Genomic DNA, 15,268 nt, shown 5'->3' with positions numbered 1-15,268 from the left:
TCTTGTTTTATTATGAATACCTTTGTTTTGATTTCACAGGATGCTGACCTGTCGAGCGCCCTGTTCCTGGAGCAGGCTGCCCACTGCTTTATCTGCATGGCTCCCCCCATGGTCAGGAAGTACTCCTTCCACATGATCCTGGCCGGCCACCGCTTCAACAAGGCTGGACAGGTCAGTGGACTCGGTGACCAGCTGGACAGATTGGTCTTTGTTTCAGCTGCTGCTGGCCTGCATTTTAGTGCAAGTTAAAAACAGTCAAGGCAGAGGCTAGTAACAGCTGCAGCCAGCACACTGTTAAGCTTGCTTGCTTGTTATACTTATATATTATTGACTCACATGCGAAGCAAAAGTGAGTCTATGTACTCACCCGAGTCGTCCGTCCGTCCGTCCGTCCGGACGTCCGGACGTCCGTCCGGAAAACTTTAACGTTGGATATTTCTTGGACACTATTCAGTCTATCAGTACCAAATTTGGCAAGATGGTGTATGATGACAAGGCCCCAAAAAACATACATAGCATCTTGACCTTGAAGCAAGGTCAAGGTCGCAGGGGCCATAAATGTTGCCTAAAAAACAGCTATTTTTCACATTTTTCCCATTTTCTCTGAAGTTTTTGAGATTCAATACCTTACCTATATATGATATATAGGGCAAAGTAAGCCCCATCTTTTGATACCAGTTTGGTTTACCTTGCTTCAAGGTCAAGGTCACAGGAGCTCTTCAAAGTTGGATTGTATACATATTTTGAAGTGACCTTGACCCTGAACTATAGAAGATAACTGTTTCAAACTTAAAAATTATGTGGGGCACATGTTATGCTTTCATCATGAGACACATTTGGTCACATATGATCAAGGTCAAGGTCACTTTGACCCTTATGAAATGTGACCAAAATAAGGTAGTGAACCACTAAAAGTGACCATATCTCATGGTAGAAAGAGCCAATAAGCACCATTGTACTTCCTATGTCTTGAATTAACAGCTTTGTGTTGCATGACCTTGGATGACCTTGGGTCAAGGTCACATGTATTTTGGTAGGAAAAATGTGTAAAGCAGTTCTTAGTGTATGATGTCATTGCTAGGTTTAGTTATTTGACCTTGCAAGCATGTGAGTCGTATGGGCTTTGCCCTTCTTGTTTATTTTATACTAGATGAATACCCGCTTCGCCGGGTACCGGCTTCGCCGGGAAGAAGTAGAGCCTGGGACCCGGCTTTGCCGGGTGTACGCCGGCTTTGCCGGCGCACCACACGGAGGAAGGGAGACAAACGCGGCTGAAAACACTGGAGAAGATAAGGAAGAGTTACTGGGAATGGATCGAGAGAAAAACCAAAATCGCTTCAGCGCTGCGCGCGAAAAACCAAAATCGGTTCAGCGCTGCGCGCTGAGAGCACGTGGTGAAATATCTCATCGACCAGATTTTGTGCAGGGTGTATCTAAATATGGACACCAAATTTGAAGCAGATCCATCGAGAACTTTGGCCGTGCATGGCGAACAATCACACACACACACACACACACACACACACAGACACTAGTCGTATATATATATAGATTGTTATATTTTATTTATGTTCTTACGTTTTATGTTTTTTATTGTAATGCTGTATGCACCACACCTGAGTTTCTCCTCGTTGAGATGATAAAGTGTTCTATGTCTATACCTAAATGCTTCCGCGCTACACAGCGCTACACCGGAAGATGGTACTTATCAGTGTATGGCACTGAGCGAGCTAGCACTACTGTGTAGAGCGGTGGTGGAAAGGATGCTTAAAATAGCTCAGCCTGCCTGCAGCTAAAGAGGCATAAATGAAGCTCTGGGAATAGCTGTAATTGCACGTATGCGCACGATTAAAAACCAGTGCACAGCGAAAGTCTCAGGGCACAAATACACGCATGCAGGAAAAAGAAATAAAACTGGGTAGCGTCATAGTGTATGGCAGCTCGCTCTACCCAGTGAGAAAATAGCCCGAATTTCCATGAGGGTAACCTCTCAGGACTACAGAAAATCTTATCCTTATCCTTTTAGTGGCTAAAAATGCTGCAAAATGCACAAGGTAGCCAGTTTAAAGAGTTCAGAACTCCAAAACAGCTGAACTGCTCCTTTTCTAAATTCAAGTATCTAAAAACAACGAACAAACAACAAAAACTTACCTGTCTTGTTTTTGATTATTGAAGAGTCCAGAGTTTCTCTTTGCTTCAACGCTCACCTGTAAAGTGTACCGTACTTTCCGGGTCATAAGGCGCGACTTTTTTCCTCGAGTTCGACCCCTGCGTCTTGTATAACGAAGCGCCTAATCCGTGTATGAAATACGAAAAAAATCAGAGACCGCTTGAGTACCAGTCAAACAACTTGTGATAATGCATGTTTCAGCTACTAGGTACTGCCCTGCCTTTGATCTGGCCGCACACACAGATTTCCACTCTGTTAAACTCGGTCACTGACCGGTCACTGACCCCGGTGCAGGAAGTGTTTCCTCTCTCAGATATGACAGGGGAACCACCTCTCATGGCAAAAACTGGGTCATTGACCCCTGGGAAGAAGGTCGTGTCTATAAACAAGGCCACCCAGCTATCACAATGCCTTTGATCTGGCCGCACACACAGAGCACACATATTTTCACTCAGTTAAAGTCGGTCACTGACCGGTCACTGACCCCGGTGCAGGAAGTGTTTCCTCTCTCAGATATGACAGGGGAACCACCTCTCATGGCAAAAACTGGGTCATTTTGGTGCGCCCTATCGGCCCCCTGCGTCCAATGGGTGACTGGATTACAATTTTTTTTTTAAAGAAGGGGGTGCGTCTTGTATAACGAAGCGCCTTGTCACCCGGAAAGTACGGTAATGCAATAATATTTTACGTTGTCATTTATGGATGGTCAGTCTGTCTATTAGTGATCATATGTATAGATAAGTTCAGAACTGTAAGTACGTATCCAAAACTCCATTTTAGTTCTGTTTCTGTCTTAGCTTTTTCCTCTCATGTATTTGTGTCAGACTGTATCATGTTGTTTATATGTTTCAGAGAAAACATGCTCTTAGGTCCTACTCCCAAGCTCTGCAAGTTTACAAGAGCAAGCACTGGAGTATTGCTGAGGTAAGGATGGCATACTAATTCTTCTGTGGATGATATAAATGCTCTTCTTGTGGTAAAAGGCATGGTTAGGAAGTATTAAGCAAGGACAGGGAATGAGGGCATGAAAAAGGTTCAGATTGTAAGGTTAGTCTAGCAGGGGACACTTTCAGATATCATCACTGTCAAGATATTATCTCACGCTTTAAAGCTTAGCTTGATGTAATTATATGTATGGAACAATGTTCTTTGCATGAATTTGAATAAAATTAAAAATGGTAAAAACCAAGATATGGTTTTTTCTCTCACAAAGATAGGTCTAGGACACCTGAAGCGTTGGTTGCAAGTTGCATGTTACTCCTAGAGTACTGAAGTTGTGGTTGATACAATGCACAGTGAAGCTTGGAACATAAATTAAATATGAAACAATTCAGTCTTGTTGATGTCTGACTTTTTGTCAGGATCACATTCACTGTTGATGTGTAACTTTTATTTCAGGATCACATTCAGTGTTAATGTGTGACTTTTTTCAGGATCACATTCAGTGTTAATGTGTGACTTTTTTCAGGATCACATTCAGTGTTAATGTGTGACTTTTTTCAGGATCACATTCAGTGTTAATGTGTGACTTTTTTCAGGATCACATTCAGTGTTAATGTGTGACTTTTTTCAGGATCACATTCAGTGTTAATGTGTGATTTTTTTCAGGATCACATTCAGTGTTGATGTGTGACTTTTATTTCAGGATCACATTCAGTGTTAATGTGTGACTTTATTTCAGGATCACATTCAGTGTTAATGTGTGACTTTTTTTTAGGATCACATTCAATGTTAATGTGTGAATTTTGTTTCAGGATCACATTCAGTGTTAATGTGTGACTTTTTTCAGGATCACATTCAGTGTTAATGTGTGACTTTTTTCAGGATCACATTCAATGTTATTGTGTGAATTTTATTTCAGGATCACATTCAGTGTTAATGTGTGACTTATTTCAGGATCACATTCAGTGTTAATGTGTGACTTTGTTCGGGGTCACATTCGATGTTAATGTGCGAGTTTTATTTCAGGATCACATTCAGTGTTAATGTGTGAGTTTTATTTCAGGATCACATTCACTTCACCATTGGTCGCCAGTCTTTCAACCTGAAGCAGCTTGAGAACGCAACGTCAGCGTTCAAACATCTTCTGACCGGGGAAAGCAAGCAGCCCACTGCACAGCAAGGCGCTTTCCTGCGAGAGTACCTTTTTGTCTACAAGGTCAGCATTATTTTGTATTGTGATTTGAACTTTGATCTCTTGGAGTGGACAGTGTTCTTTTATTTCTTTATTGATTTTCTTGATGAAAGAAGGTCAACATTTCAACTGTGGTTTTCTGAAAATACCACACTGATTATTGTTCTCTGTTTGTGGTGTTTAATTATGATTATTGAGTTGGTTACAATCAGATTTTAGTTCAGTGTACTTTTAGGTACCCTTTTTACTTAAGGTAATATTTGGATTATATTTTTCACACAGTGACTGAAACTTTTAAACAAATTGCAGGTTCCTTTTAGTGTGTTCTGACACTTCATCTGTGTCTGTCTGTTTGTCTGTCTGTGTGTTTTGCTCTTCAAAACTGAATAACATCAGTATGCAATGCAGTTAAACGACATTGATGATGACCATAGACTAACGAGCATTGAGATGCATGCCACTAGAATCATCCATTTGTGTTTGCAGCAACTGTTGAGCCAGGAGGCAGGGGAGAGCAGCTCGTACGGGCGATTACCAGAGTTACCTCTGCCCAACATCAAAACCAATGAAACCAAGGTGTTGCTGGGTCAGCCTACCAAGCTCCCAGGTACACAATTGTTCCTCACATGTTGTCTTCTTTTTTGTCTTCTTTGTATGCGTTCATGGGCTGCAACTCATATGTGCACTTGTTTTCTGATCAAGTTGGCTTTTACATGCATGGCAGTTTTTTCTCTCCACAATCAGCTAGACTGATTTTAAATCACTGAAAAATATTAACTTTTTCATAGTGGGTAACATATGACACCCTGGACTGCCTAAAACTTCTGAAAACAGATAAACCTTTCATGGATTTTTTTTAAGCAAATCGGCTGAATAAAATAAACATCACTGACTACATGTACCAGCAGACAAAACCATCAACCTCACATGAACATTCTAATACATTTTAGGGATGAGAATCTTCCTCCTCCTTTTGGAATAACTCCTTTGGAACCTCTATAGGTGTTCATGTCTGATATGGAAAATTGACACATTAAATTGATTTTGAAGCTGTAAGCAATTCTCCTCACGTGTAAATCAATTTTCCTTCTTGTCTTCAGGGTTAAGAAAAACTGATAAAATGTTGTGTTAGATAAGATTTGGCAAACCTTATCAGTTAGCTACTCCCCCCCACCCACCCACCCTCCTCACCCCCAAGCCTAAATCAGAGCAATTGTAAATAGCCATGTACATAATTATTATTTCAAATTTCAAATTTCTTTTTGTTCAACATGCTTACTTTTGAGTGCGTTGTTGCCTTGTCATCTTCATGCAATTTATGCGCAAGTGTTTATGAGTGTGCATGAGTTGTTAATGCGAAAGAATGTGTATGAGTGCGCCTTGAGTCGCAATATGTGTGCGTTATAAATTCTCGTATTATTGTGGCGATTTTCTATTCTCATGTCTGAATAGTTATAGTCAAGCGTTGGCGCTGATTGTGTGTGAACAGAGAGCAGTGGCGGCAGCAAGAGAACACCTGCCACAGGTGTGACATTGGATGACCAGGGCCAGGAGGCCAGGTGGGCCAAGCTGGAGGCGACCGCCGTGACCCGCAAGAGCAACCCTCCCTCCTCCTTCAGGCCCACCCTGCAGTGCTTCAGCAACAAGACCGACAACAAGTACAACCCTCTCACCTTTGTTGGCGGTGAGTGCAGGTTGAATTCTGTAGTGTTGGGGGATTGGCGGTGGAGTAAGGTCAGGTGGATGGGAGAGAGAGAGAGAGAGAGGGGGAGAGGGAGGGAGGGAGGGAGGGAGGGAGGGAGAGTGAGTGAGTGAGTGAGTGAGTGAGTGAGTGAGTGAGTGAGTGAGTGAGTGAGTGAGTGAGTGAGTGAGTGAGTGAGTGAGTGAGTGAGTGAGTGAGTGAGTGAGTGAGTGAGTGAGTGAGTGAGTGAGTGGGAGGGAGAGAGAGAGTGTGTGTTAGTGTGTGTGTGTGTGTATTCATTTATACACCAAGTGTAAGTTGTGAATTCAAATAAATACAGGTCATGTTTTGTGTACAAATATTTCCTGGCAGCAAAACATGTTACATGTAATGATACGTACCACACATTAATTTCTCAGTGGAGTTACTAAAGTTGTCTATGTCTGTGGATATCTGTGTGTTGCAGAGATGGTGAGTGTGCAAGTGGTGCTGGAGAACCCCCTGCAGGTGATGCTGGTGTTGTCAGACATCACGCTTCTCTGGACTTTCCTGCCCTCCATCACCGGGGGCGACCAGGCACAGCTCATCTCCAATGAGGTCACCTCTAGTGTCAAGGTGAGTCAAGGTCATCACATTCTGGAACAGCTTGCTTTGGGTGGTTTGAATTATTAAGGTTACTTCATTTGTGATATTTCTTGTATTCTGCTTCTGCATCTTCTTCAAATTCTACTTTGTTATTTTGCGAGAGCGTTTTGAGATAAGTTTTTGTTGACAACAAATTCACACAACTTTTAGACAGCGTTTCCTTTTGCTTTAAAAAAAATAAAATGTAAATGTAATGTTTGAGTCACTTGAGAAAAAGTGACTCTATGTAATCGGTCAGTGTTAGTCTGTCCGGCCGGCCGTCCGTCCGGCCGTCCGGCCGTCCGGCCGGCCGTCCGTAGACACCACCTTAACGTTGGACTTTTCTCGGAAACTATCAAAGCGATCGGGCTCATATTTTGTTTAGTCGTGACCTCCAATGACCTCTACACTTTAACGATGGTTTCGTTGACCTTTGACCTTTTTCAAGGTCACAGGTCAGCGTCAAAGGAAAAATTAGACATTTTATATCTTTGACAAAGTTCATCGGATGTGATTGAAACTTTGTAGGATTATTCTTTACATCAAAGTATTTACATCTGTAGCCTTTTACGAACGTTATCAGAAAAACAAGGGAGATAACTAGCCTTTTCTGTTCGGCAACACACAACTTAACGTTGGGCTTTTCTCGGAAACTATAAAAGTGACCGGGCTCAAATTTTATGTGAACGTGACTCATTGTGTTGTGAATAGCAATTTCTTCCTGTCCATCTGATGCCTCATATAATATTCAGAACTGCGAAAGTGACTCGATCGAGCGTTTGCTCTTCTTGTTATTTTTTGTAATACAGACCATCTTAGTGTCTTTCAAAGTGCTATGATGCACCTAATATTACACATTTGGATAAGTGTTTGTGCAGAGCACTTTTATCATTATGTTAACATGATGAAATTCAAGTTTGAGGCAATAATTTGCAGGTGCCTAAAAGATTTTTTTATTTTGTTTTGTTTTTTCACTTTCAGAATCACCTGGCAGATGAAATCATTCAGACAGCTGTGATCAAGGAAGTGGTACTGACTGGCAATCAGATCCAACCAGTGAGTACCCTGTGAAAACAATCGTCTACCTTTTAAACAAAAAACTATTGTATTTACTTTTTTTTAAACCTTTTTTGGGACATATTTTTTGTCAAGAGCTTACACGGTGCCAGGTACCACATCAAGCTGATAAACGATGCCTGCAACCAACCTTAATCAGTGAAGCTGTTGTGAAGATCAACTATCTGCCGTTTCAGATCGTCCTGAGCCTGGTGCCTCGCCAGGCCGGTGAACTCCGCGTGGTGGGCCTCGCCTACAACCTGGGCACCAGCTCGCTGGCTCAGAACGCACCGCTCACGTCCGCCGCTGTTGCCGCCGACAGCGCCAGCACCAGCAAGGGCAGCGCAGCGAGCAGCAAGCCCAGCTACATCAGCACGGTGTGCGTGCGCGGCAAGCAGCGTCTGGAGGTGCAGGGGCCGCGGCTCAACGTCAGCAAGGAGGAGAAGACCGGCAAGGTGTACGGCCCTGACCGACGTCTGGACCTCGCCGTGCAGGAGGAGATGCCCATACTCAATGTGAGTTGTTCTTTGAGTGTATTTTTGTTTTTGCTCGATGGTTGATGAAAGCTTCATCTGAAGATAAGTCATCAATGTTGCATTATTATTTATCCAGTGTATAAATCTGTACATTAAGGTTCTATTCAATATTTCATTTTGTCTATAATTGAAGGTTCCATGAAGTTACCTTTTTTTGTTTTTTATTTGTCTTTTTTGTCGCAGATTACACAGGGATCGCGCTAGCTTTTTAAAAAACGCGCAAGTCATACGCAACGAAACGAAAAAAACACGTCACGGACCAATATTTTTGCGTACTACGAAAACACGTACAGACACAAACAAAACACGCACGAAAGACTTAAAGACACTCCTTACCTAAATACGGCGAGTTTTCCTGTCGAACTCCGCGCACGCCTGTCGAATAACACCCCTTCTGTCTCCAACCTTCGGGCCTTGCGAGTTTGTTTCCCGCTCTAATACGACTCGACACACTTTCCGCCTTTTGGAAGCCAGAGATGGGAGAGCAGCTAATGTCTGTTTCATTATCCGACAAGACATTATCTGGTAATACCCTCGTTACGTTCATTTGCGATACTTCAATGCAAAAAGAAACGGACTTTAGTTTTGACGCGCAGATTTCATGTGTGTCGTCACTTCTCGAGCCCTATAGTCAGTTTCAGGATCGGGTGATTATTAAGTCAGAGCAAAAGCGCTGCGTGAAGACAAGAAAAAGTTACAATATTTTTGCGTATGGCTTACGCGGCGCGGCAAAAAAAACGCGTCAGCGACTTTTAAAATGCGTCAAATACGCAAAAATCGTGCGTAAACGCGATCCTTGATTACAATATAAACAGTCAAAAGCTTTACACAACTATCTCACAGATGCCTACACATACCTTTAATGTTGCCAGCCAAACGAAACAGTATGTGGTTTGTCGGTTCACATTTCTCACCAAAGTGTAATTAACATTTACAATGGTAACGTTCTGGGGCTCAAGGCTGTGTGCGGTATTCCAAAATGGACCCTCATACCATCTTTTACAATTTTCTTACATAATCAAACACAATGTCGTGACGTAAAGTACCCAAAAATAGAAAGTATTCTCCCTCTCGCAGACACTAATAGATTTCCATGTAGACTTTTGACGTAATGTTTTCACGTGCGGGACCTGATGCAGACCTGTGCACATCTGCGGTTTCTCCGTAATTTCTCCGATTTTTATATGCAGAATTACTCCAAAAAAAATGTTTGTACTTTTTTCCCGTTTTAAGATGTTTTGACCAATTAGTTGGCCGTTGCGCTGAAAAGACGTTTTCCGATTTACCGGAAGCGCGCGTGTTCTCAGCATTGAGTCTTCGTTCAAGATTAGACTTAGTTCGTCCAGCATCTGCCGAGCAACTTGTGATTGAAGTGAAACATGGACAAGAAAAAAAGAGTGCGAGATTCAGATAGTGAAGAGGAGACACCAGCTCTGTCACCAAAGAAGAAGAAAACGGCACAACAGTGCTGGAAGTCCAGTTATTCTCAAGACAACCTTGAGATCGTAAAATCCAGCAAAGGAGACCAATACGTAATTCCCTTTCTACTGCGCCATAGTGTTTCAGTTTGTGTGCTTTGTGAGCAGAATTATGTCTTGAACTGTCGTTACAGCTTACTACTGAAACATTTTAAAAACTACTGAAATTTGGTTTCTTTATTACTGATGAGCGTTTTGAGTGTGCACAGGTCTGCTGATGTGAGCCTGATCGAGGGCCACGTTTTCCTGCCCAGGAAATGCTGAAAATGAATTTGTTAAAAATGTCCAGTTTTTAACTCCTTGCATGAAAGTCAATGAACATTTTGGAATTTAGTATTTTTTCAAACGGATAGCTGTCTGAAGCATGACTGAAAGCCCTTGGGGCTCCGTGCACCTGGACGTGACAAGTTTAGGAACTTTAATGTAACAATCCTTTGTCTTTCAGGTGACATTCTGCGAGTTCCCAGAAGCTTTGCTGTGTGGCGAGGTGCACTGCATCGAAGTGGAGTTCTCCAACGCAGGCACAGTTCCACTGCGTAACGTGCGGGTGGCCGCCTCCAACCCTAACTTCTTCACCTTTGGTTCTGGACCTGACGCTGAGCTGCCAAAGTAAGTCAAGCGTCTTTGTGTGAGCTGAGTGTTGAGTGTTTCGAAATGGTGTATGTGTGTTGGTGGTATCAGGCTGAGGTGAGATTTTGGTGAGTGTAGAGGAATCCTCAGTCTCAGTTTCTAGGTAGGGCGGGGATGTAGCTCAGTCGGTAGCACGCTGGATTTGTATCCAGTTGGCCGCTGTCAGCGTGAGTTCGTCCCCACGTTCGGCGAGAGATTTATTTCTCAGTCAACTTTGTGTGCAGACTCTCCTCGGTGTCCGAACACCCCCGTGTGTACATGCAAGCACAAGACCAAGTGCGCACGAAAAAGATCCTGTAATCCATGTCAGAGTTCGGTGGGTTATAGAAACACGAAAATACCCAGCATGCTTCCTCCGAAAGCGGCGTATGGCTGCCTAAATGGCGGGGTAAAAACGGTCAAACACGTAAAAGCCGTGGGAGTTTCAGCCCATGAACGAACAAACAAAAGTTTCTGGGTAAGAGTAATTTTGACATGGCTACCCTTTTGTGTGCAAGAAGAAAAAATAGTATAGTGGTGTCTGCGAATTATGCCTGCCAATGCCATGACACACCACCTGTAATGTGGTGGCACTTTAGGCGAGTTCCAAGCATGTCCTTTTACAACAGGTATCACTGTATGTAAGGAAGTAATAATGGTGAATATGTTTTCAGTACTTTTGAGTAGATGTTGTCACCTTGTGTGTCTATTTCTGTGCTTTTTCATTGAGTCAAAGCTTATTTTTTTTGTTTTTGTTGTTGCAATTTTGTGCTTTTGTGTTGTAAAGAAAGTTGAAGTCAAATAGCATGGCAAAATGGATAGGACCTCATAGCTTTGTGTGGAGAAAAGACCAATACAGATGTTAACAACCTTTTAGCTTTTGTGGTGCACTTTAATTTTTTTTTTTTTTAATCTTCGCTGATGTTCTTTGTGTAAGTCAGCTTTTGCTGTACACTTTTCTCCATTCTTCGTTGATGTTCGTGTTGGTCAGTTGACCGCGACAGATGTTGACAACTTTTTTGCTTTTGTATTGCACTTTTTTTTATATTCTTCGTTGATGTTGTTCGTGTTGGTCAGTTGTTGTATCTGCCTACAGGTCCGGACGGCTGTTGTATCGTCCACACAGAGACCCCTCAGAACCTAACCCTGAATCTGCTGTAACGCAGAAAGGCGACACCGACCCTGCAGAGCAAGACATTGAGTTAGAGTGTGTACTTTTTTGGTTCTTTTTTGTTTGGTTGCGGTAGCTTGATTTTTGATTTGGTTTTGGTGTTGTGGTCTGATGTAGTTTGATGTTGTGACTGGATGTGATTGTGTCCTGCTCATTGCTAGATGGGCTGAATTATGTACCTTCAAAGAAGCAGCAAAGGTAATAGAACTGTTATTTTTTTCTTTGTTCTGCCTTTTTTTTTTTTATCAAATTTTACTTTTTTTCATTTTATTTTTATCTATTTTATTTCATTTTGTTTTTTGTTTGTTTAATGTCCAACCCGATAAGTGACCAATACCAGTTTCATTTACACCCCACACAGGTACCCCTACACGTACCAGGTACGCCCAGGAGAGATCAAACCAAATCGTGTCGAGTGTCTGGACAGTGGAGTGAGCTTGAACAAGACGCCAGAGGTCACATCGGTCCCTTTCCCCGGCGATGGAGTGCTCCATCCCGGCCAGTCGGTGTCGCTACCGGTGTGGCTGCGTGGCAACGACATTGGTGGCGTGCATGAAGTGGACGTCTTGTTCTACTACGAGCCTGTTGCGCCCAGGACGCCAGTCAAGTGAGTCTCTAGAACAAGAACAAGAATGTGATGTTCCGTATACATTGGAACCCCTCTTTTTAGACCCCCACAAGACGGGCGCAGTGGCATGGTGGTAAGACGTCGGGCCTCCTAATCGGGAGGTCGTGATTTCGAATCTCGGACCGCAACACGGTGGCCTAGTGGTAAGGCGTCTGCCCAGTGAGCGGGAGGTCGTGGGTTCGAACCCCGGCCGGGTCATACCTAAGCAGACCTGTTTACCCTTACGATTTTGGCGTAATTTATTACGATTTTCTGCAAAAAATACGCCATTCCGCTATCCGTGTCAAGACTACGATTTTCATAAATAAAATATTTTTTTTTTTTAAATTAATTCACATGTTTGGCATTGTTTTTTTCAATGGCAAAATGGGGTGAAAAAGCACAGGACTGACCAGAGATCTGTCTGATGAGACGCTGGAGAGCCTTATTCTAGTGGTGAAGTCTCGCCCTCACTCATTCGGCAAGTGCAAGTACAGTAGAGAAGCGCTTGACACACTGAAAAAGGCCTACTACGAGCAAAAGAAAAAGAATCAGTGATGCATGTGCTTTTGATGTGATCTTCTTTGAAATTATGATGACCACAAAAACTGACTGATGTGTTTTGTTTGTGAATGATGGATATATGTGCATGATTGCGTTTCGCAGACACAGTTGTCATGTGCGTTGTAATTGGCGACGAATGCTGGATGATTACTATTTTTGTGCCAGGATTACTATTTTTGGGGCTGAGCATTACTCCAAAACACTTATGGGGGTAAACAGGTCTGCCTAAGACTTTAAAATTGGCAATCTAGTGGCTGCTCCGCCTGGCGTCTGGCATTATGGGGTTAGTGCTAGGAATGGTTGGTCCGGTGTCAGAATAATGTGACTGGGTGAGACATTAAGCCTGTGCTGCGACTTCTGTCTTGTGTGTGGCGCACGTTAAATGTCAAAGCAGCACCGCCCTGATATCACCCTTCGTGGTGGACTGGGCGTTAAGCAAACAAACAAACAAACAAAAGTTCGAATCCCGGTCGCTGCCGCCTGGTGGGTTACGAGTGGAGATTTTTCCGATCTCCCAGGTCAACTTATGTGCAGACCGGCTAGTGACTTAACCCCCTTCGTGTGTACACGCAAGCACAAGACCAAGTGCGCACGGAAAAGATCCTGTAATCCATGTCAGAGTTCGGTGGGTTATGGAAACACAAAAATATCCAGCATACCTACTCAACGAAAGCGGAGTGAAGCTGACTATGCTCTCAGAGTATAGTTTGGGGAACCCAAATGGGCAAACGAGCTCACACGTAACCAGAAAATTCTGGAACGCTGAAGAAGAAGACCCCCACATCAAGTGAGTCTTTAGAACAAGAACTTGATGTGCCGTAGACCTTGGAATCCTCCTTTAAAGACCTTCACGGTTGAAGACTCCCTCCCTTTTCTCAGATTTTCTGTTCATAACCTGAGTAAATTTACCCCCAATGACCCTTGAGAAATGAAACTAGTAGTTCAGTTTCAGAAATACTTGAGCTTTTTGACTCACCTGAGTAATTGGTGAGTATTAGGGTTCATGCGTGTCCGTCCGTATGTCCGTCACGCAAGTGTCTGAGTATACATATTTTGTCTGGGCTAGCCTAAACTCAATTTGGTCAAGAAAATTAGTAATTATGATTCTTGTTAAAAAAAAATCTCTTTTTTTCAAAATTTGTTGAATGTTGAGTATATCAGGCTAGTTCGTGATGGTGGTGGGAAGGAGGTTTGGTGGTGTACGTTTGAATATGTGAAATCTTCTTAGGGTTGAATAATTAAATAGATAGATACAGGTCACATGAGGAGTTCTCTTGAACATTATTTTATGAAGCTGGAACAGGGTGTGTTTTTTTTTTTTTTTGGGGGGGGGGGGGGGGGGGGGGGGAGGGAGGGGACAGGGTCATAGGTAGTGAAATCCTCCTTTTAAGACCTACAAAACCCTGGGAAAATCAGGTCTTAAAATGGGGGTAAACTTACAGAGGTTATGAAAAGATGAAAAGAATATCTTAAAAAACATGGTCTTGAAAATGTCTTATTTTGTTGGGGGTCTTAAAAGGGAGGGAGTCTTCTATGGGGTAAGGTGGTTCAGGGAGGGGCGGGGGTAACAAAGGCGAGTTGTGTGCAAGCATTTGCTTGTCTTGTTGTATGAGCCTTTATATTGCATGTATTAAAGAATGGAGATGTGAAAGTCATTTAAGCAAATCAGAAGTCGTGTAAACCATTATTGTAACAAAGCTTTTTATCTAATTCTGAACTGATCCCTGTGTATGTGTGTGACAGACACCGAGTGTTGCGGCACCGTGCAGTGGTAAACACAGTGGAGTCGCTGAGCGTGCGTGCGCTGGCCACCAGGCAGACAGGTAGCGTGCTGCGCAGCGCTGGACAGGAGCTCAATACCTGTTACATCTTCTGTGAGCTGGAGAATCTCAGTCAGGTCAGAACTAATGTTCACTTTTGCAAGAGTTGGTGTGTTGCTGGGGGGAGGGGGGGGAGAGGAAGGGAGGGGGGGGGGGCAAGGGAGGGGTCAACATAGCTGCCAACCCTCCCAGATTTTCCGTGAATCTCCCGAATTTTACAACTTCTCCCTGCTCATATTCAAGACTAAACGGTCCCCCTGGCTCCTGGATTTTGACTTCAGAAGGTTGGCAGTTATGGGTCAAGACTTTCCTTCATTTTTTCAAGTATTGGCTTGTTCATTGGGAGGGGTGGGGGATGGAAGAAAAGAAATGATTAGTAAAAAAGTTGTCTTCAGAGTTATACTGATAACCGTTTTCCCTCCCTATCCCTTTCCTCTCTCTTTCTCTTTTTTCTGCACCATTTACACGTCGTTAAACAGTGACGTATTCCCGCGTTCTATCTCACGTAATCCCTTTCCTCTCTACATTGTGGTCGATAAAACCACAATTAGACTTCACTTACTCAGGTAAGCTCGTCATAATTATGTAATATGAGCATACTTTGAGGACCTTACTACTTAGCTGGATCTCTTGAAACCTGTTAAGAGCATAGCGAATATTCTCTCTTGTGAGAAATTAGCTTCTGGTAAATACATGACTATGATTGTACTTTGAAGAAAAGAGCAGGATGATGAAAACTAGATAATCTTTAATCAGAGGGCTGTTTTGCTATAGAATATGTATACTTCTGTATCAAGGGTGGACACTCGCTGGAATTG

General features: G+C 43.0%; 1 protein-coding gene across 2 annotated transcripts in view; it reads left to right on the top strand.

The window, feature by feature from the left end:
- LOC138962908 (trafficking protein particle complex subunit 8-like) overlaps positions 1 to 15,268 on the top strand; it is a 97,616-nt gene that overhangs the window by 51,787 nt on the left and 30,561 nt on the right. For both annotated transcript variants that reach the window (XM_070334877.1, XM_070334869.1), the window contains exons 13-24: positions 40 to 171; positions 3,023 to 3,094; positions 4,176 to 4,328; positions 4,791 to 4,911; positions 5,794 to 5,988; positions 6,452 to 6,600; positions 7,591 to 7,665; positions 7,863 to 8,180; positions 10,125 to 10,288; positions 11,385 to 11,495; positions 11,821 to 12,066; positions 14,374 to 14,527. In XM_070334877.1, the coding sequence (XP_070190978.1) occupies positions 40 to 171; positions 3,023 to 3,094; positions 4,176 to 4,328; positions 4,791 to 4,911; positions 5,794 to 5,988; positions 6,452 to 6,600; positions 7,591 to 7,665; positions 7,863 to 8,180; positions 10,125 to 10,288; positions 11,385 to 11,495; positions 11,821 to 12,066; positions 14,374 to 14,527 (1,890 nt within the window). The remainder of the gene's footprint in view (positions 1 to 39; positions 172 to 3,022; positions 3,095 to 4,175; positions 4,329 to 4,790; positions 4,912 to 5,793; positions 5,989 to 6,451; positions 6,601 to 7,590; positions 7,666 to 7,862; positions 8,181 to 10,124; positions 10,289 to 11,384; positions 11,496 to 11,820; positions 12,067 to 14,373; positions 14,528 to 15,268) is intronic.

The sequence above is a fragment of the Littorina saxatilis genome, linkage group LG1 (genome assembly GCF_037325665.1).
Source record: "Littorina saxatilis isolate snail1 linkage group LG1, US_GU_Lsax_2.0, whole genome shotgun sequence".
NCBI classification, from domain to species: Eukaryota; Metazoa; Mollusca; class Gastropoda; order Littorinimorpha; family Littorinidae; genus Littorina; species Littorina saxatilis.
The sequence above is the reverse complement of the archived record's forward strand: the minus strand, read 5'-3'. Positions and strand labels throughout refer to the sequence as shown.